This window comes from Musa acuminata, chromosome BXJ1-5 (genome assembly GCF_036884655.1).
Source record: "Musa acuminata AAA Group cultivar baxijiao chromosome BXJ1-5, Cavendish_Baxijiao_AAA, whole genome shotgun sequence".
NCBI lineage: Eukaryota > Viridiplantae > Streptophyta > Magnoliopsida > Zingiberales > Musaceae > Musa > Musa acuminata.
Genome location: NC_088331.1, coordinates 9,050,877 through 9,072,617, shown reverse-complemented (window position 1 = coordinate 9,072,617; position 21,741 = coordinate 9,050,877). Strand labels below are relative to the sequence as shown.

General features: G+C 46.1%; 4 protein-coding genes across 4 annotated transcripts; 2 read left to right on the top strand and 2 right to left on the bottom strand.

Annotated features, from left to right (window-relative positions):
- Positions 1 to 293: 293 nt before the first annotated feature.
- On the bottom strand, positions 294 to 923 carry LOC135675229 (uncharacterized). Its single transcript, XM_065185507.1, has one exon. It carries the CDS (start codon positions 921 to 923, stop codon positions 294 to 296), a length of 630 nt encoding a protein of 209 aa, XP_065041579.1.
- A 2,178-nt stretch (positions 924 to 3,101) lies between these two features.
- Positions 3,102 to 3,722, bottom strand: LOC135675228 (uncharacterized). Its single transcript, XM_065185505.1, has one exon. The coding sequence runs from the start codon at positions 3,720 to 3,722 to the stop codon at positions 3,102 to 3,104; it is 621 nt and encodes a 206-aa protein (XP_065041577.1).
- A 5,998-nt stretch (positions 3,723 to 9,720) lies between these two features.
- Positions 9,721 to 11,863, top strand: LOC135673654 (scarecrow-like protein 8). Its single transcript, XM_065182787.1, has one exon. It carries the CDS (start codon positions 9,966 to 9,968, stop codon positions 11,727 to 11,729), a length of 1,764 nt encoding a protein of 587 aa, XP_065038859.1. The 5' UTR covers positions 9,721 to 9,965; the 3' UTR covers positions 11,730 to 11,863.
- A 3,500-nt stretch (positions 11,864 to 15,363) lies between these two features.
- LOC135673655 (uncharacterized) lies at positions 15,364 to 20,704 on the top strand. The gene is made up of 8 exons (XM_065182788.1): positions 15,364 to 15,655; positions 15,747 to 15,768; positions 17,936 to 17,992; positions 18,074 to 18,155; positions 19,535 to 19,630; positions 19,855 to 19,979; positions 20,072 to 20,090; positions 20,177 to 20,704. Exons 1-8 carry the CDS (start codon positions 15,556 to 15,558, stop codon positions 20,465 to 20,467), a joined length of 792 nt encoding a protein of 263 aa, XP_065038860.1. The 5' UTR covers positions 15,364 to 15,555; the 3' UTR covers positions 20,468 to 20,704.
- Positions 20,705 to 21,741: the final 1,037 nt, after the last annotated feature.

Genomic DNA, 21,741 nt, shown 5'->3' with positions numbered 1-21,741 from the left:
CTTCTTTTGAGCCCGTCCAGAGTGGCCCGATTGGTTACCTCTGCTAGCCCGTTCGTCTGAGGGTAAGCCACCGAGCTGAACCTTAGCTGGATTCCATGGTTCGCGCAAAACTCCCGGAACCTTCTACTGGCGAACTGGGGCCCGTTGTCTGTGATGATGGTTTTGGGCAAGCCAAACCGAGTCACCAGGTTCTTCCATATGAACTTTTCTATTTGTCGCTCCGTGATCGTCGCTAGTGGTTCGGCCTCGACCCACTTTGTGAAATAATCCACACCCACGACGATGTACTTTCGCTATCCCGAGGCTGGGGGGAAAGGGCCGAGCAGGTCCAAACCCCATTGCGCGAATGGCCATGCGCAGTCGATGGGGGTGAGCGGGACCATGGGCTGCCGGGGTGTGCGGGCGTGTTCTTGGCACGAACTACACTGTTGCACGTGGGCCTTCACGTCCCGGCACATGGTCGGCCAGTAGTAACCTTGGCGAAGTATTTTGTGTGCCAGGGTTTGCCCGCCGATATGCTCCCCGCAGACTCTCTCATGGACCTCAGCCAGAACTATCTGAGCTTCGTCGGGCTCGAAGCACCGTAGGAGGGGGTATGTGAAGGACCGCTTGTAGAGCCGTCCACTCACCTCGGTATACCACGCATGCGTGCGACGCAGGCACCGAGCCGTCGCTTTGTCGGGCGGAAGAGTCCCGTCCCGTTTGAAGCGCAGCAATTCTTGTACACAGGTGGTAGGCGCATCGCCCAAGGTTGCCGCTGCGATTTCGATGGCACGGGCAGGTAGCTCCTCGACCTCGGGCCTGACTTCGGGGGCTGGCTTTGATGCCAGCTTAGCTAGCGTGTCGGCACGCTCGTTTTCTCCCCTCGGGACGTTAGATAATGTAAAATGAGGGAACTTGGCGATCAGGTTCGGGCCTCGCATCCCACGCTGAGTTGCTCGGCTGCCAACTACGAGTCGGTGAGGACGTAGATGGCGACCACCTGCATCTCGAGGGCCAACCTGAGTCCTGTTAGGAGCGCCTCGTATTCCTCCTCGTTGTTAGTGGCCTGGAACCCGAAGCGGAGGGAACGTTCGAACGACTGCCCGTCGGGAGCTTGCAACACCAGCCCCGCGCCGGCGCCTTTTGAGTTGGCCGATCCGTCGACGTGCAGGACACAGGCCTCGGGAGGTTGTTCGAGACCCTCGTCCCTGATCTGGGTTAATTCCGCAATGAAGTCGGCCACGGACTGGGCTTTGATAGCGGTCCTGGGCACATATTGTATGTCATGCTCGCCGAGCTCCACCGCCCATTTGAGAAGACGTCCTGCAACATCAAATTTAGACAAGATCTGCCGAAGTGGCTGGTCAGTAATGACCTCCACCGGGTGGGCCTGGAAGTAGGGTCGTAGCTTCCGGGCTGACAGCACGAGCGCAAGTGCCAGCTTCTCGATCGGTGGGTATCGTTCCTCGGGCCCATTCAGGACGTGGCTGACATAGTAGACCGAAAGCTGTTCGCCGAAATTTTCCTTGACCAGGACGGAACTGACTGCATGCTGGGAGGTAGCCAGGTAGAGGCCTAACTTCTCCCCAGGAGAGACTGAGGCAAGTCGGGGGAGGTTGGCCAAGTGTTGCTTCATTTGCTTGAGGGCTTCCTCGCATTCTGCCGTCCATTGAAAATTTTTCGGGTTCTTCAATGCTCTGAAGAAGGGGAGGCAGCGATCACCTGATCGGGCAAGGAAACGGGACATGGCGACAAGCCTCCCGTTAAGGCATTGTAGGTCTTTGATCATCCGAGGTGACTGCATATTAATGATCGCCTGGACTTTCTCCGGGTTGGCGTCAATTCCTCTTTCGTGTATAATGAACCCGAGGAACTTCCCCGAGGCGACGCCAAAGGCACACTTCGCGGGGTTGAGTCGCATGCCGAACTTGCATAGCGTGGCGAATGCCTCGGCTAGATCGGCAAGGTGAGCTCCTGCTTCTTGGTTTTTTACAATCATGTCGTCGTTGTAAACTTTCATGTTCCGCTCGATCTGGTGGGCGAACATCTTGTTCACCATTCTCTGGTATGTAGCCCCGGCGTTCTTCAATCCGAAGGGCATAACCTTATAAAAGTAAACCCCTTGATCGGTGAGAAAGACCGTATGCTCTTGATCTTCGGGTGCCATTCTGATCTGGTTATATCCTGAGAAGGCGTCCATAAATGAGAGGCAGGCGTGCCCGGCCGTAGCGTCGACTAACTGGTCGACCTTTGTAAGGGGGTAGCAATCCTTCGGGCATTCATTGTTGAGACTGGTGTAATCAACGCACATCCTCTAGTTTCCATTAGGTTTCTTGATGAGGACTACATTGGATAGCCATCGTGGGTATTTGGCTTCTTCTATGAAGCCTGCCTCCAGAAGTCGACCCACTTCTTCTCGTATGGCCAACTACCGATCAGGGGCCTGCCGTCTAGGTTTTTGCTTTACTGGGCGAGCGTCGGGTGAAATATTGAGGTGATTCTATGCAACCTCCGGGTCGACGCCCGTCATGTCCGATGGCGACTACGCGAAGACGTCGGCATTCTGCTGTAGGAGGCCGACGAGCTGCCTTCGTTCTTGCTCAGGTAGCTCCGACCCGATCTTGATCGTCTGGTCTGGCCGATCCTCTAGCAGCGGCACGTCGATGGTGGACCCCCTCGGCTCAGGATGGGGGGCTTGCCTCCCGAGGGTCCGCCAACGAAGGTTCGACCCTTGCTCTCTTGTGTAACGAAACGGCGGTCAAGTAGCAGCGCCTGGATTCTCGGGGGCTTCCCGCGACCTCTCCGGTCCCGGCGTGGGTCGGGAACTTCACTGTTTGGTAGTAGGTTGAGACGACAGCTCGGATTTTGTCGAGGGTCGGCCGGCCGAGAATGGCGTTGTATGCAGCAGGGAGGTCAATCACTAAGAAGGTGGTCATCACTGTCTTCGACCTCGGCGGGGCCCCCAGGGTCGCCCCTAGCGGTGAGATTGAATCACCGGTGAATCCAGTGAGTGCTGAGAATATCGGCGCCATGTTATCTCCGAACAAACCGAGCTTTTGGAAGGCGTCGAAGTAGAGTATGTCGGCCGAGCTCCCGGTATCGACCATGATCCTTCTCACCTATGCATTGGCTATCCTGGCCGATATCATGAGCGCATCGTCGTGCTCGGTTTGTTCGGATGTTCCGACTGGGAAAGTGACCTCAGGCTCGGGCCCGTGCCTGGGAGCTTTGGCCGGGGCGGCTCGGGCATAAGCCTTTCTTCTGGTCATGGAATCCCCGCCAGATGCGGGGCCGCCAGCTATCACGTCGATGTGTCGTTCGATGGGACCCTCCGGGCGCGGTGAAGGTTCCTTGTCCGGCTGAAGGTACTGGCCGAGATATCCCCTACGAATGAGCTCCTCGATCTGCCTTTTTAACTCCCGACACTGTTCGGTGTCATGCCCATGTTGCCGGTGGAAGCGGTAATACTTCGATTGGTCCGCCAGCGCCCGCGAACTCCTCATCGGGTAGGGCTCTTTGAGCAGTCCCTTTTCCCTTATGTGGAGGAATATTTTCGTTCGGGACTTGTTCAAGGCGGGGAGAGGGGGCCTCGAAGCCGGCGGGTCGGATCTGTTCGACCTACGTCGAGACACAACGGGTTGCTGCTGTCGGGGCGGCTCCGGCTTGACCCTCTTGTGCTCTTCGCGCCTCCCGGCCATCCATGTCTCTACGGCGACGAACTGGCTCGCCCGCTGGAGCATCTCGGGTACCGTCGTGGGGGGTCGCTCTACTAGAGACCAGAAGAACCTGGAAGGCCGCAGGCCTATCATGAATGTCTGCATCAATAGAGAGGGGTGAGCGTCTGAGAGCCCTCAAATCTGTGTCGTAAAACGGTTCACAAAATGGGAGAGGGGCTCATCCTCCCTTTGGTTGAGTCCGAGGAGCAACGCCACGGACGACTTCGGTCGGGCGTAGGCCAGGAAGTTGAGCTCGAAGTCTCGGGCGAGCTGATCGAAGGAGGAGATGATCCCGATCTTTAGGCCGCTATACCATGCGCGGGCCGGTCCCCTCAAGGTCGTTGGGAACGCCCTGCACATCAAGGCGTCAGAAGTCCCATATAGCGCCATTTGGGCGCGAAACGCGGCTACGTGATCCGCGGGGTCAGTGGCGCCGTCATATGCGTCCAGGGATGGGAGCCGGAAGTGTGGTGGAATCACTTGATCTTGTATTTCGGGTGCGAACAGGGACCCTTGGTATTCGTCCGCTCTGAGCTCCCCCTTTGACCTGCGAACCTCCTGTTGTACTTCGTCGAGGCGTTGATTGAAGAGGCGCAACTGGGCTCGCAGGGCATTAGCCGAGTCCGCGAATGGCGGCTCAGGCTTTGGGCAACTCGATGTGCCTTCCGCCTCTCGGTCGCCGGGCTGGGCTGTTTGGTTTCGAGGCGAAATAGGGCACTCGGGGAGTGGCGCGTGCATCCGGGCGGGGGGCTCACGCTGTTGCAAAGGCTGGGTTGCATGTGGAGGTGTCGGCTGGGAGACGAGCGGGATGATAGTCTACACCACGCCCGCCAGTGCTCGGACTTGGTGAGCGAGATCGTGGAAGGCTTCGGGTGAAACAGGCGGCGGGCCGAGGGGGGCGTCGGGTGGCGACAAACCCGGGTCGTTGAACAGCCGCCAATAGTGCTCCGACGTTGTGGCGGGGCGTTCGTCTCGGGGTTCATCGTGTGGGGGATGATCTTCTGGGGTGCTGACCGGACGCGACCCCATGGCTGCGGGTTCGCCAGAGTGGATCTGTTGATCGCTCGACATTCGGTGCCCTCCTTCTAGCGCTAAAATGTTGCGGGAAACAACTGTATGCCGTGGCCTCAGGGCCGACACGGCTTGGTTCGGGTCCGAATGCGCGGGGATCTTGCGCGGCGTTCCTCGGGTCAATTGGCGTGGCTGATTGCGATGGTCCGGTCGGGCCGTTGCGCCGGGAGTGAAGCTTTTCCACGACGCCGGGAGATGCGATCCCGCCCTGGTACCTGCACACAGGTCGGGTCGGAAGCTTGGCCCGACCCCTCCGACGATCAAGTCAGATGATGTGGGGGAGTTTTTTTTAGTGAAGAAGTGTCCTCTCCTTTCGTTTAGAACTCGGGGGTATTTATAGGGCAGTTTAGTGTTACCTGATGTGCTTACCTGCGGGAGGTAGGATCGTACCTCTGATGGCGTCTGACATTGCCATTGACGTTGCATGGAGAACCGAACTACCGCAGGGTATGGGCGAGCTTCGGTCGTCATCCTCCTCTGCCTCGGTCAAGCACGCGGGGTCAGACGACGATGAAGTCGTTGTCTGAGAGTGGGCGACGTCAGTGCATGTCGAGTCAGCATTATTGCCCTCCTCCTCGGACAGAGTGGCGCCCAGGTGAGGCCGACGTCATGACACGTCATGTCACCATTATTACCCCTATCAATTATAGTTAAAAAAACTCGTAATTTGAGCTTGTTAGTGAACTTACACGTCAGGGCCAAGGAGTCAGCATGACTTGATCCATGAGTCGGTGTCTAGAGTTTTCGACATTCGAGGATGTGCCTTTCGGTTGATTGGAAGAAGCGCTGAAGTCGAGCTGGTCTTGGGGTTGGGATGGCCGTGTTTCCAACGAGGGATCGAGCTGGTTCGAGGGTGGTCGCGTTCCTGCAAAATGACCCTAGTCGGGGGATCCCCGAGTTAGGCCCCTCGTAGATTAAGTCAGTGGTTTTTCTCTCTTTTTTCTTTCCCTGACCAGATGCCAGTCAGGGGCTTTTATATTATTGTCTAAGGATCGATAGTACACGGATTTGGCATGACGACCGATCTCTCCGAGTGGCAAGTTCGTACCTTTGTGTGGTCGTCGTCCGGTATGCGTGGAACGACGTCATGCGGTGTCATCTCGAGCTTTCCGGGATGAGAATTTACTAAGAAGATGCCTCCCTATACGGGCTTCGGCTCGACATGGGAGGAAAGTAGCCCTCTATAGGGGTGTGACGTGGCATGGGTCACGACGTGATCGACATCCGAAATATGCCTTATTTAGAGCTTCATCGACTTAGTTAATTTGAAGAAATTAGAATGTTGAAAGGAAGCCCACGTATCATCGTTGTGTTTCTTTAGACGACGCTAGAAGGATGGGAGAACTGTTCCTACTTGGAAACAACGTTCTTATAAGCTGCATCGATGATCTATGGAGATGCCGAAGATGGGTTTTGATCTTCTCGTGGCTTGACAAGTTTGAGACAAAGCTAGTTTTTGTGATCTCAGCATGGCGACTGCAGAGCGAGACTTCGGCAGCAGCATTTGAGGCTTCCCGTGGAAGCTCAAGTACCATATTATCCATGGCAAGAAGATCCATGTCATCTTCTTCTTGCTGATTTCCATTGGCAAAAGAATTCAATTATGCCCCACAAAGATTTTAATTAGGGAATCAATAATAATCCCAAAAACCTATGAGATTAAGAAAAGTGTAAGTTTGGCATATTAAAGGAAATATTAGGTTCAAACTCACATTTATAAAAGCTTAGGTTATTAAGAAAAGACCTAACATTAATGCATTAGACTATCAATATATTATTTATATTAATAATAATAATAATAATGATAATAATAGGAAAGAATCCGGTAAAGCTGTACTTTCCGACTACGATGATAGTGATGCATTATTTTGTGGACACTCATTTCAGTCTCGTCATGGAGGTTGGAGTCGAAAAGGACTGGTCATCTTTGTCAAAGAGAAAGTAGGCTACGAGAGACTTTCTCCCACCGTCTTCTTCCTTCTCCAATCACACACAAGCGGAGGTGTCAGTACTCCTCCAACATCGAGCTAATGGAACTCCGGTTGGACTTGCAGAATGATGATTTATTTTATGTCAACATTGTCATTCCTCACTCATCACGCTGACGGTGAGGTCAAGTTGGGCTCATGTGGTTTCATAATTTCTAAATTAACCTTGTTTGATTAATTTTAGGATCAGTACATAATTTTGGTTTTCTAAAATTAGCATCACGAGTGGATAAGAAATTTTATCACGAAGAAAAGAAGTCCTCTTGAGAAAGAAAACCATGATAATTCAGTTTGATTTTTATATAAATATCTTATTTATCTTTAGATTCTTATCGAGAAAAATGCGATGTGAAAAATAATTTAGACGTTCTTAGGATTTTTCTCTATGGTATACTTTCTAAGGTTCATAGAGAGGTGTAAAAAAAAACCATAAGTTTTTTGAGATTTATGTGAGAGGATATACAAAGGAATTGTACTTGAGTTGGGATAATCAATGAGTCTTATAATTAATCTTATATTATGAAGAATTTATTTTTCTTCTATGGAAGTTATTAAATCATGTTAAATCTTATATTGATTTTATGATATATTTTTTATTATTGGTATTTATGATTTTTTTAGTTTAAAATTTTTTCTCTCCCTTGTATTTGTTAGGAAAAAACATATGAAGTGCATATAGAAAAAAATGATTAATATTTATTAGTCTGATCAAATCAAGAATCCACATCTGAGTTGAGTTATTCGGCTTTGTTAACGATTATCAACTATCAATAACTCCTCTTGCACTAAATAAATTAAACATATCATATGTCGTCCGATGGCATGTAATAGATTCTTATCAATTTGATCAAATATTAGTACAAGTCTCCGACTAGAACTCGAAATCTTTAAATGAAAGACATCTTATCGCATCAAAATTATAATTTTTTCATATCACATATTTTTGAAAAATAAAATGGGTGTAAGTCATATAGTTTGAGTTCAAAAGCTATAATATAATAAGAAAGATTGGTTAAAGTATTAACGGTAGGAGGGTAACTTCAAGTCAATGAGTTTATGTATGAATCATATCTATGAAGATTAATATATGTCAGATTGACCATCAATTTAATATAAAATTTTAGGTCTCTAGATTGATGTTCAAACCCAATATAAGCAATAGAATTATTTGAATACTTAAGGATGTGAAACTATAGTATTAGTCAGTCTCCTTTTTATCGAATCATATCACCTTCTTCCGTGTGGATGGATGAGACTGACTTAAATGGAAGGAAAGGGATGCGAATCAAATTCTTAAGATCATAAATCACTAGTAAATCCCCTCTTTCAGTAATAGGTAGTCTTATGAACAACTTTAAAGGCAGGCAGAGAGGCATAGGAATGAATCCATGAGATATCACTTTGAGCCACACATGGGATGCTACCTACACCAAGTATGTGCATCCAAGGCTAATTAAAGCACGAGTACAACAAACAGTGAGCTAAGCTGAGACAGAAGTCACCACCTTCTCAAAGTCTCTCGTCTTCATATGGCATTCTTATTACATAGGGATCATCCCTCGTGTTCATCATGGAGGGAGAAAGCCTACCAAACTCAACTCCCTTTTGATCCACTTTACGCAAGCCGGCCATCATCTTCGCGGAATCCACTCTCTCTCTCTCTCTCTCTCTCCTCCGCTTAATCTTCGTGGTTCGTTCGTATATATGCATGTCACACTCATCCTCCCCATTGACATTAATCGGCCAACCACCATCCATCCTTTCTCTCTTTCTCTCTCTTAATAATAATAATAATAATAATAATAATATAATTTTTCTAAAAATAACTTTTTGTGGATTTTTGCTGAAAGTTGCTTATAGTCTTTAGTTTTCTCATTTGATGTCTTTATTTTTATTTTTAATAATAATAATAGGATGATTTTTCTAAAAAAATAATTTTTTTTAGATTTTTCTCTTGAGGTACCTCTTGTTATAGTCCATTGCTTTCGTTATTTTTTTCTCGTTATTATTTGATAATGACAAGATGAAGGTGTTGAGACCAAAAAGAATCAATAGGAGAGGATGGAGTGACGGCTAGTTGCGTAGGAAAAGATGAGACATGAGCAACCAAAGGGGATGAAAACAATGAAAAATTAAAGGTAATATTAAAATCATCACAGAAGATGATGAAGAGACATAAGCGACACTCTTGAAGGATGGACAATGAGGACCATAATGAGATAGTAGTCAATATCAGATATGAGATCGTTGTGAAGGTAAGATTGGGGTTCTACACAGAGAGGTCTCGTACCCGATAAGAGTTTAATATGTTAAAAGAAAAAATATATTTAAAAAATATTTTTTTAATATTATAATAATAATAATATTATTATTATTATTTTTATTATTATGGACTCATTGAGCAGAGTTATATATATGTAAGATTTAAAAATAATAAATTATTATGAACTCAAAATTCTGGATTGCGGTTGCGGGTCTCCGTTAGGGTCGGTGGAAGCCCAGAACCAACTGTGCGCCACCGCCGCCGCGTCATATGTCGGGACCCAGACAAGCTTCAGCCTTCTCCGACGCCAGGCCGCAGTGTCTCATCTCTCTCCACCCGGCGGTGGGCCCAGCGCTGCGAAAAGCTGGAGCCAGTGCTCGGGTCGGACAGCGAGGGACGACGCGACGGCGACGTCGGTCACCACGTCTGGGAGCGCAACGCTGCTCGCGGCGTCACGAGCTGAGGAACCAGCCGCGAACGCCGGCGGCCGCGACGTAAGTTGTGGCAACGGGGCTGGGGCTGCGGCTGCGGCTGCAGCAAACACCAAACGTTAAATGCAGAATACGCGAGAAGACGTACCCAAAGTGGTCGATGTCGTGCCTCACGAGAGTGAGAATCTGGGCCGCGAGTGGCAGATACCTCGCCGACGTCGCCCACTTCTCTCTCTCTTCTTTATTAGTACTCATCTGCACGTAAAATTATACAAACCAGGCAACAAAACAGCGTACCCGTCTCGGCTTTCTCTTCTTCCTCTTTTATTATCATTATAATATCTATTATTATTATTATTATTATGAGAGAGAAGCGTTCGGCGGGTGGAATTCTCTGTTGCAGGCGAGGAAAAGAGAGCTGTCACGTTGATATGACTCGCTCTTTTTAGATTTCTCACGCCTTTTTTCGTCTCTCTCTTGGCGCGTGTTTTGTTCTGTGGAGAGGGCTTGGGGCATGGCGTCGGGCTTCTCCGGCCGCTGCGGTGTGCAATCCCCGATCCCGACGCGTTCGGAAGCTGGAACCGGTGCTATTCTGAAGCGATCGCTTACGGAAAGGGAGAGGTTGCAGCAGCAGCAGCAGCAGCAGCAGATGCAGTTACAGAACGCGCTTCGATCCGTAAAGCAGAGGACGCTTCTTGCCTCCTCCGCTTCCTCCCACCTTCCTCCACCTCCTCCTGTCGACCTGTCTTCGGGCTCCTCATCATTAACTTCGTCGAATTTTCCGGCGTCCGGGTTCGCGAGGCGCCGGGAGATGTTCTTCTCCGTCACGCAGACGGCGGCTGGCTCGGGGTCCGACAACAGGCCGTCCGCCGCGATACAGGACCGGCTGCAGGAGCTGGAGCGGCAGCTATTCTTGGACGAGGACGACGAGGAGGACGCGGTCAGCGCGTCAGGCTCGGCCGTGACCACCGCCGAGTGGAGCGACGCGATGCAACAGCTCACGTCGCCGCCGTCGCCTCCGCCGGCAGCTGCGGTGGCAGCGCCGAACCAGCTCTCTCCTTCGCCCACCAACTCCTCCTCTACCGTCTCGTCCTCTGCCTCGAGCTCGCCCCCCTCGTTGTCCACGGCGGCTGCGGCTTCTTCGAGGCAGATGCTTCTCGACACCGCCGTGGCTATCGCTGATGGAAACGTCGAGGCTGCCGCCGGTAACCTCGCCGTCCTGAAGCGCGCCGCGAACCACCGAGGCGACGCGGAGCAGCGGCTCACGGCGGTGATGCTCCCCGCGCTCGTTTCTTGCATGAATCCGCCACCGACTGGGAACTTTTGTCCCTCGATCGCGGAGCTCTGCAGCGCGGAACACTTTGCGGCCACGCAGGTGCTCTACGAACTCTCCCCTTGCTTCAAGCTCGGCCTCATCGCCGCCAATTTGGCGATCTTGGAGGCCACCAAAGACCATCCCAAGATCCACATCCTTGACTTCCAGGTTGGCCAGGGCGGCCAGTACGTCACCTTCCTCCACGCCCTCGCGGAGCGCCAGCGCCTCCGGCCCACCGCCCGTTCCCCGGTCATCCGGATCACCGCCGTCGCCGATCCCTCCTCCCCATTCACCAGGAACAACGGCGGAAACTTAAGGGCCGTGGGCCATCAGATCGAGAAGCTGGCGGAGCGGGCCGGCCTGGCGGTCCGGTTCGGCGTTGTCCACCGGCGGCCGGCGGATCTGGACGCGGCAGCGCTGGGATGCGAACCAGGAGAGGCCCTGGCGGTCAACCTGGCCTTCGCCCTCGCTCGGATCCCGGACGAGAGCGTCTCCCCGTCGAACCCCCGCGACGAGCTCCTCCGCCGCGTGCGCGCCCTCCGGCCGCGCGTGGTGGCGATGGTGGAGCAGGAGATCAACACCAGCACCGCCGCCTTCGCCGCCCGCTTCGGAGAAGCGTGCGCCCACTACGGCGCGCTGCTGGAGTCACTGGACGCGACAATGGCGCGGGACAGCGCGGAGCGGGCCCGAGTCGAGGCCTGGTTGGCTCGTCGCGCGGTCAACTCCGTGGCCACAGAGGGCGCGGACCGGGTGGAGCGGTGCGAGGTGTTCGGCAAGTGGCGCGCGCGTATGGGGATGGCCGGGTTCGATCCGCTTCCGTTCGGGACGGCTATGATCGAACCTGTCAAAGCCAAGCTCGCATCGGTCCGGTCCAATCCAGGGTTTACCATCAAGGAGGAGGGCGGCCGGCTCGGGTTCGGGTGGAAGGACCGGGTGCTCACGGTGGCCTCTTCGTGGCGTTAGGCAGAGGGACATCTTACCGGTCAAATTTATGATATAGTTAATTGCTACTAGTTGGAAATGTACCAAGCTGGCCCGCATTTGCTTCCTGTAGGACGACGACTTCGCTTATTAGTGATAAGTATTATGTTTGACGACATCGTTAACTTAGTTGATGATATGATATCAAGACATTTGTGCAATTATAGTTGTGTTGGTGTTGGTGACTACGTCGAGGAGACGACGTGAGTGTGACGTGGACGTTGGCTTCCCTGGGGGAATAAATGACATGACGTTCGTTCACTTTATCTCGTCATTTCTTCTTGTGTTTTGCTTCTAAAAGAAATATCCGTCCTGAATTTGAATTAATTAAGAATATCTCAAACATATTTTGGATTTAAATTTCGTGCCCATCGAAACGAATAATCACAGTAATAATAATATATCATAAATTAATTTCGATCGTTTCAATCCGCCGGCCGTCGACGCTTATCCTCCTCCTCTCTCTGTTCTATCAACCCTAGACCCGGTGTTGCAGTACAAGGCTCTTTCGAAATGGCGTCGTCGACGGCGTCGGACCCGAGCATGGGGATTCCTGACGAAGCAGGACACGGAGGTGAACCTGCCCCGGCCGATCAGCATAAAGAACAAGAACCCCGCGTCCATCCAGATCACCGCCGAGCAGATCCTGTGCGAGACAATGGAGCGGCAAGAACCCGAGATCCACCCCCCGAAGAAGAATCACCGACGTTCACGAGCTCAACGACTACCGCCTCCTCAACCGCAAGGAGTTCGAGGGCCCTATCCGTCGCGCCTGCTGGAACACCGGCGCCTGGATCAAGTACGAAGCGTGAGATGCGCCACACTTCGTCAAACCACCCCTTGACCATGTACAGGAAGTACATTGCATTTGACATGCAGTTAGGGGATGGGTGGGGATTGAGGATGCCATTGTCAAAAAGAGGAGGTAAGGGATGAGGAAGAGGCGAGAAAGAACCCTTTAAATTATGACTGCTGGTTCGATCACATAAGGCCCGAGGAGAGTATGGGAAACGAGGATATGGTAAGGGAGGTGTCTGAGAGAGCGATTGCCAGCGTGCCTCCGGCGGCGGAGAGAAGCAGTATTGGCAAAGATACATTTATCTGTGCTCTGCCATCTTGTCCAATTGACAATTGTGTTGTGGTCTTTCTTCTATTTACTAGAAATTTCTACTATTTTCTCAATTTTTCTTGCCCCTTTCTGTTTTGGTAGGTTTGTCATGGTTTGCTATTTGATCCATCATTTTATTTTGAATCGTAGGATAATACTTCACGAAGAACTCGACGCTCAAGTCATCGATAGGACGAGGGAGGTTTACAGGTAAGTAGCAACAGCTTCAGGAAAGAGTATTTTGCTGTGTTTTCACCTTAATTGTGAAATGCAAAATGAAGAAGCTTTAGTTGTGAAAGTGCATATGAGCTTAAATGAGACAGTGATTGCTGCAATTTAGGTCATGGATGGTATTATAGGGGATGTATATTTCTGATCTATGAGTTATGTAACTCTTTGTAGGACCTATCCTTAAGAAAATGCTTCTGATATCATATTGGAGCATATGATGGTGTATCATTGTTATGTGTGTTGTGGGGTTTAGGATCTCGGCAACAAATTGATAATACATACCATCTGCTATATTATTTTCATTCGTATTCTCTCTTTTTGTCTGCATTGTGGCATATTTTCCTTTTCTATGTTCAGTATATACACTTGCATGAATCATATTTATTTCCTTTCATTTTCTTGTTAGAATCAATCTCCCAAGGAAGTTGTCAAGTAGCCCTTGATTTACTCATTTCTGGACTTGCAGGACATCTTTTTATTTTCCTTGAGTTGTAAATTTTAATTGGCAGTCATGTACTCATTTTTCTTGCTGCCACTGTGCTCAGTACTGTGTCTAATACAAACATATAACACTGTCAACATTTCATGCTATTCATAGAAGTTGTCATATTTAATTTTCCAATTGATCCAGGGAATGTCTTAAATTGATACCTCACAAGAAGTTTTCATTTGCAAAATTATAGCTCAGACACAAGGCAAATGAATCTAAAGGCTGCATGAGGAACCTTAGAAAATGCCATTAGGATAGCTCCAAAGGACATGATGTCAATTGCTTTCTACCCTTCATATTGGTGTTATATTGAGACTTGCATGCTCTTTGGCAGCATCTTTGTAACCAAGCGTTACTTTGTCTATTGTGTTTCCTAAGAAGTATATTGAGATTGCGCTGCAACAAGGAAACATTAATCGTTGCAGAACCCTGTATGAAATACACTGGAGTGGGCTCCTGCAAACTGCTATGTTTGGTGCAAATACACTAGAGTTGGAAAGGTCACTGGGTGAAACAGAGCATGCTCGACCATTATCCGAGCTCCTGTGATCTGTATTCTCTTGTTTGCAGGCAGCTATCATCAAGGGCTAGAGACTGCTGATCATGATGGGGATGCAAAGTGTCTTGCTGGAAGGCGATTCAGCGGCTGGCTGAAGGATATGAGAAACTGAGAGACACAGCAGGCTGCTTTAGATTTCTCTGTCGGGGAGGCAATACTCCTGCACGTAGTAAACCTTTCACTGTAATTGCCCTCTTGATTTCTTTCTTTTTCTTTTGCTGGTATCCCGAGTTGTGGCATTCATTCAAGATTTGGTGACCGATTGGTTGACGTACTGGCTCTTCTGATGATTTCTTCTCAACAGGACTTGATTAGCTTGATCCCACTGTATGCAGTTCTTGGTGAGGACCCTAAGGCTTCACGGTCGATGACTTTGGTTAGTGTACCTGATCTGGTTTTGGATATATACCTTAGAAAAATTTAGCAATGTTTTTGTAGAATGATTATTCTGTATATGTGTATATATGCATACAGATGTGCTTAATCCATGAGTTGTCATTGAAAGAACAAAATTCATGTTTCTACCGAGAAATAAAAGAAGCAAAGAGAATTGGATACTTCGCTATGCGCCTAACTAGGAAAGCAGTTTATCATACTGCGGCCTTCCAAGTTGCAGGTAATTCTGGCTAGTCTGAAGCAGCACTCTTCCCCTTCCAAGTTGGGCCTTTTTTTTGTGGGGTCTTCCTGTGAGAGTCAAAACTGGGAAATTATCACGGAAACTTCACTCCACTTCTGGATGGACCTCTATTATATTTTGGCCATCCATTGAACTCATTATCTTCCTTCATTATCACTTTAAACTCATTGAACTATTCGGCCTACAAATCGACCAATTTCGTTAGATTAAATGTAACTAATGCTTTCTGGAAAGGTTCTTCACCTCGTAACATTTTGTATCAAGTTTTCTAGTATTATTTTAACAAGATGGGGATTATTCTAAAAAAATTAATTAATAATTGTTTCCCATTAAGTAATGATAAATAGGATATTGACTATTAACCAAAAGAAACATTAGAAACGACAGTTCGGATCGAAAGGCTTTTTCTTTTCTTTTTTCTATAATATGTTTTCATCTCCCTTTTTTTCTTCTTCGTTTGTGCGGGAAGATATGTAGCAAGCAAGGGTTACAAAATGAGCGCATAAATAAATTGTACACTTATTTGTTTACCTGGAGATATACCCGCCGTTTTACTGGAGGATGGCTATATTATAACAGTGGGCCCATGAGGGTTACATCGTTGATTGGTCAAGGAAGTACTAATCTAGTTTGACCCGGAGTCATCACCAACGACGCGACCCCGCTACGCCTTTCGTGCCCATCTCAAAAAGCGGCATCTCTTCTTCTCCCGATCTCGATCGCCACCCTTCTCCTCCTCCTCGAGTCGCTGCCGGATCCCGCGTTCGATCAGTGAGGCTGGCCATGGCGTCGCAGGAGTACCTCGACAAGATGCAGCTCCGACAGAGCTACCGGAACGTCTGGCACACCGATCTAATGAGCACCATTCAGGCCGACTTCCCCTGTAAGATTCCTCCCCTTCCTCTTCCTTCTTCTCCTTCGATTTCTGGTTCCTTTCGAGATATCTGACTGATGCGTTCCCATCTGCTTTGCAGTCTGCTGCCTGGCGCTTTGGTGGTAAGCCCTCAGGCCTTTCGACGATCCGATTCGCCTTTATTCTGAAAAAAAATGTTGCAGATAAATCCAATTCCGGTTCTTTTTCTCGATAGCTTTCTTGTTTCTATCCGTAATTGCCTTCATCTTTTGATAACTGGAATCTTGATGTGTCCCAAATCGGTCGATGGTATATCTTTATTTTTTTTGTGATCTTTTGCATGAATATGCTCGTGGATTTTGAAGATTGAGTTCACGTTATAGCTGGAAAGGTGGGGAAACATTACTGGGGGAATATGTAAGGATTGCAGTGCTGGTTGTCAGTGATGCTTTTACCCTGAAACTGATGATGCAATGTCTTGAATCTGTTAGCTATAAGGAATAGAGACTTGTCCTCGTCTTATGCTCCCTAATTAGAGTAAACAGTAACTTCAGTTCTTCAGTTGGAAACTTTCATTTTTTTTTTTCCTGTGTAAAAACAACTGTTCTAGGGTTCTCAATCTTTCTATTTTGTATTTTTATTATCACATTATTTAGGGAAGGCAAAAGTCCTACCCCATTTTTTTGGCGTTGTGTTCCCCCCAAGCCACATCATAAAGGGAAATAAACACAAAAAATCTCTAACTATTTCTTTATTCTCCCAAATTCTTCAAGATTTCATAGTTGGCAGCTACTTATGAACAAAAACATTTGTGACATTTCTGCCTTGGATTTGTTTAGAAATCGATGCAGTACTTATGTGCTTAATAACCATGTGTTCTGTTTGGTGGTGAATTGTACAGCAAGATTTGTCTATGAAAAAGTGAGGTTGAAGCTCAATTTCAAGTAAACTTTTCAATTTAAAAAAGTTAACAAACTTTCTTTAAAAAATAAGAAACTGATCTAAGGGCTTGTCTTATGGTGCTATCATGGTGATTTTATACCAGTGACTTCATTACCTGGATGTTATGCCAATACGCTTGAAAAGCATCTTGATCTTTCATAAACCAACGATGCAGTAAATTGTAAAAGTGCAATGTGATGCTAGAAGAGAAAAGAAATATAGAAAAGTGGCAAGACAGTAAAATGTAATGTTAAAGAGAGATTGATGGCCTGCATGTCATCTTCAATAACACTAATATCCTGCTCATTGCCTCGTGGAATATCGATATTTGGGACACAAAGGAGCTACCTTACCATGGCAGAATTCACCCTCTTGTCCAATAAGATAAATATGCAAATAAAAGAGTTTAAGCTTGTAAAAGAAGGAATCTTTTAGCATGATTTGCAATTACAAAGTATACAATTAAGGCAGAGAGTTGCTTGCTTTTGGTTGGACATCCAAAACAACTTATTAGTGTGGCTTCTCTGGAACTGTTGCAAGCATTGAACTCTAATCTGACCACTTCATCCTATTGCATAGGAACAAATTTGAACATAGCTAGGGTTTACCTTGCAAAATTGATTACTCAAACTAAATGTTTTTTTTTTCTTCTGTTTTTCCTATAACAGGATGATGATATCACTGATCACTGTATCTGTTAGGAAAAAAGTTTACATTGATAAAAACACATAAAATTTGGAAATATTGATGGCTCAAGTCTTTTGGAAGCTTCTGATGATGGGATTGTTAATTCAGAACTCTGTGACAAACTTTTGTTTAATGCTATTTCATATTTAAATATATACTTATTCTTAGATCTTGTTCTGAGATTCTTCAAGTTGTTATTATTGGACTTAATGTAATATTCTCAATGTAAGCAAAAAGATTTGAAGGTTTGAAATTTGAGATGAATTGACTAAGACGAAAAAGATGGATTCCCACGTTTGGCTTCCTCACTTGAGTTCTTATGACAAATTTGCATGTGGTATCAGCTATTACACCCAAGTGACAAAAGATGAAGTTTGTACAAAATCAAGATTCCCTTAATTTGAATTTGTTTATGGTAAAGGAAAGGGAATGTGCACACACCAAACACTTCAATTTTGATTATTCTAATTTGAATGTATTTATATCTATGTTGCATGCATTAGATGGCCATCCGTAAATAAAGAACATCTTTCTCCGTTGTTGCTTTTTGAAAAGGTTGACATCCAAATTTAGAATCATTGTCATTCTGATAATAACTCTCATTTCCTTTTCGTATTTTACAATATGGAACTATTTTCCATAGTTGGAATGATCTCTGATACATCTTTTTCCTGTTATTAGTGGGCCATGTGTCTCCTACATGCTTCGCAAAAGAGCTCTTTACAATGACATGTCAAGGTAGTTTTGGTTTATAAATTGTCCTATTTTGCTTATAAACTTTAAAGAATTGATACTAGTTTAAATTTCTTTCTTTTATAGGTATGTCTGTTGTGCGGGTTACTTGCCATGCAGTGGAAAATGTGGAGAAAGGCGATGCCCAGAGTTCTGCCTTTGCACCGAGGTATATGAAGCTTTTAATTCACTTCTAGTTAAGTATTTTGGTTTTGGAAGCAAAGCACACCTAACCTTCTGTACTGTCATCATCATAAGGTTATCATAATTGATTGAAAATTTTCTCATTCTCTAAATCTAATCTGTAGTTATCTTAATGCAGTTCTTTGCCTCATCTTTGAAAGAAAAGAAACTGGATCTAAATCAGCACTAAATTGTTCTTTGAAAGAAGATCTCAACTCAATGGCAGACCTAAATTGGATATTAATGTCCAGATTCAACTGAACCAGTTGGACCTAAATGTAGTTTGTATTAATGCAAAATTCTTCTTGTCAATCCAGCTTGTAGTTACATGCTTCGACCTAATTTAACTTGACTCATTGGCCAAATAAGTTGGTCCTGATCTTGGAATGTTGACCAACTGGCTGATTGTTAGATTCATGTGGGCTCTATAAATAATGACCACCCACTTTAAAAGTCAACCTTACCCATAAAAAACATTGACTGTACTATTAAATTTTGTTAGAAGCTTCCAATAAAAGCCTCAACCTCATTGGATTCTGCATGCAATATTTCAAAAATTCTTCCAATATTTTTTCCTACCTATTTTTGACTTTCCTGTCTCACCTACCTACCTGGTGAATGGTGGTATGTCTTTTCCTCCTATGGAGCTAATATACGTGGATGACTGTACTCTATTGATTGACTGCTCTCCAATTGTCATGCGTGTCTGAAATTTTGTTCCTTTGCATCTTTATCTGATGACTTTCCTACTTTTGTGTAGTGTTATGCCTCCTCACAGTTTCAATTTTGGCTCAATGATGTGCTCATGTGTCACATTCTGTCTTTTTTTTCTTTAGTTAATTGGGAGATCCTTTTCTTTTTCTCTCTCCCATAAATTAGAATGCCTTGCTTGTATATTTTATATCTTTATCACTGTTGTGTTACATTTTGGTGCATTTCCTTGCATCTCTCCTACTAGGTAACTCTTCTGTATTTCTCAACTGAGGTGATTAGATCAAACTGATGCTTAAGCTGTAACATTACAAAATTTGAAACCTAGTCTTATGTCCATTGGCATTTTTTACTTGATAGTACTGCTGATCTAGCGCACATAATTCACAATTGTATGTCCTCTTTAATATATGTATGGCATATCATAGAGCTTATATTCTGTGAGAACATCTGACAAGATTTAATGGTTTAGTTGCATTTGCATTTTAAACTAGTTTGCTTTGTAAGGTGTTTCAGAATGATTGTCAATGTACTCATCTTGTCTTTCTTCACACAGCAGAAAATTTGGCTAGTGAATATCTTCAAGACTGTTATATGTCAACTAGCATGATTGGTACTTGATCCAAATGGTTACTTTGTATATTTATTTTGCAGGTCTTTTTGTGCTTTGGCAATTCTGTTGCTTCAACTCGCTTCTTACTCCAGGATGAGTTCAACATACAGACTACTCAATGCGATAACTGCATTATTGTATTTCCTCCATCTCTTCCTCTCTGTCCTCCATTTCATGCAACCAGTGGTGGGCCAGCCCATCTACTTTGGTCTAATGTGAACTTCCAGGCTTCATGGGCTGTGACTGTCCATAATTGAGGCCTGTTTCAGATCCATTACCAGCCATAAAGAATTTTTTTTAATGTGAAATCAGCTGTTAAGTCCTAAATTATGCTTGTTTATGTGAATTAATTTAACTGCAGGGATTCATGTTTTGTCTGCAACAAGTTGCTTGTATCTTTTCCATCGTTGCGATGATTGTCGGAAGTGAGGAGATCCAAGAAGCTTCCCAGATATTATCCTGTATGTCTGACTTTGTGTACTGCACGTAAGACCCATGTTCCTTTGCACTCTTGCTTTTTAGTTCATGTTAAGTGATATTTAAGACCTCATCTTTTTTCACTTGCAATCCCTTTGCAGGGTCTGCGCGTGCATGCAGGTATGTGTACATCAGATTTGTCTCCATTGCATTGCTTTCCTGCCCTACCGAGTACCACTAATCAAAGTTTCCTGGCATGGTTGCAGACACAACATAAGGTCGAGATGGATAAGAGAGATGGCAAGTTTGGACCACCGCCAGCGATGGCTGTGCCTCCAGTCCAGCAGATGTCTCGCATTGATCAGCCCATTCCACCTCCTGCTGGATATGCCCCGCAGCCAGCTTACGGGCAACCGTATGGTTATCCTCCTCCTGCATATCCCCCGACCGGCTACCCGCCGGCTTATCCAGCTGGTTCATACCCACCAGCGGGATCATATCCGCCACCTGGTTCTTACCCTGCACCTGGTTATCCCCCTACTGGATATCCCAAGTAAAATCCATCCATCGGAAAGCCATTCTGTCTTGTTCGCTAGTGAGTATGCCCCTCTCTAGTAGGTTCTTTTAAACAATTACTGTCATTTATGTTGTAATTGGTTGCTAGACGACATGTTTATATATACATTGGTAAACATTTGGTGACATTCTCAGTCTAGTCGTGCCGTTGCACAAGTTTGTTGGTTGAAAAGTGTTGTTATTGTTAGTGGCCTTTAACTTCAATATTTCTACCTTCACATCCTATGTTGTCATGTTGAGACACCCTTTAATATCTTTCCTGTTGCTGTTTTTATTGGATCAAAATGCCAATCATGATCAGTACGCTTTACACTCCCTGTCCTTTGTGATGCAATTAGGCTCGTGAATTGTGATTTAAATGGAACCTGAAGAAGTAAACCCTGATGTTTTTGGTCATTGTGTTTTTGAAGAGTCAAACAATGAGGTTTTTGCTTGGGTAAAAAAGTTCAAAGCTTTTGCATGGTAGAAAGCTGATGTTTAGATTCCAAATTGCCCCTCTTGATCCCTTCTTATATATGGATATTAATATAAAAAAAAAATCTCACGGTTTAGATAAATCCAACTAAGTTCATAATATTTAATTTTTTTAAAAATTAATTTATCAACATATCATTCTCCTTTATTATATTACTAATTTTATAATATAATTTATATATTTGAAACAAAAAACATTAAACTCATGATTCAATTAGTTCGATTACTGATCTTATCGAGTTAATATCTGATCTGATTCTTAATAATCATGCTTCAATGGTTGTGGTCATTCTACTTCCCAATCACAAAAACATCGCCACAAAAGTCTGCTCTCCCGCCGGTCACCATCAACCCGGTGCAATGCACGCACGCCCTCGGCCACGTAAGCAGGTGCAATGCACGAGCCCGGCTGCGTTGACAGATGCAACGCACCTCTCGCGCTGTCACGCGTCCGACAACGCTACGTGGTCCGCCATCGCCAACCCATCTCCGACTCTTCAACGCTTGTGAACCGCCGGCAACCCCGCCAAAGAAAGGCACTCTGCTCTCACCGTCCGGTGACGCGTGCCGGACGTCAAATCCAGGAGCAGGACTCTCCGCGTTGTATGCGTCAACGGCTCGAAACGATGATGGCAGCAAATCATCTACAGGAATTCTCTGGATCGTCTCCTCCATATGTTATATAGACCTTCTAAGACATTTCGTCGAACACTCGCATGACTAAAAAAACATTAGATTATTTGACTATTAAGTTGATAGAATGATGCTGAGAAGATAACTT

What these genes read in the sequence shown, in the direction of transcription:
- LOC135675229 (XM_065185507.1), bottom strand. Translation starts at nt 923, where the DNA reads ATGCGAGGCCCGAACCTGATCGCCAAGTTCCCTCATTTTACATTATCT.
- LOC135675228 (XM_065185505.1), bottom strand. Translation starts at nt 3,722, where the DNA reads ATGCTCCAGCGGGCGAGCCAGTTCGTCGCCGTAGAGACATGGATGGCC.
- LOC135673654 (XM_065182787.1), top strand. Translation starts at nt 9,966, where the DNA reads ATGGCGTCGGGCTTCTCCGGCCGCTGCGGTGTGCAATCCCCGATCCCG.
- LOC135673655 (XM_065182788.1), top strand. Translation starts at nt 15,556, where the DNA reads ATGGCGTCGCAGGAGTACCTCGACAAGATGCAGCTCCGACAGAGCTAC. An exon ending in TGCTGCCTGGCGCTTTGGTG is followed by an intron (nt 15,769 to 17,935) that starts GTAAGCCCTCAG and finishes TCCTGTTATTAG; the next exon opens with TGGGCCATGTGTCTCCTACA. An exon ending in CTTTACAATGACATGTCAAG is followed by an intron (nt 17,993 to 18,073) that starts GTAGTTTTGGTT and finishes TTTCTTTTATAG; the next exon opens with GTATGTCTGTTGTGCGGGTT.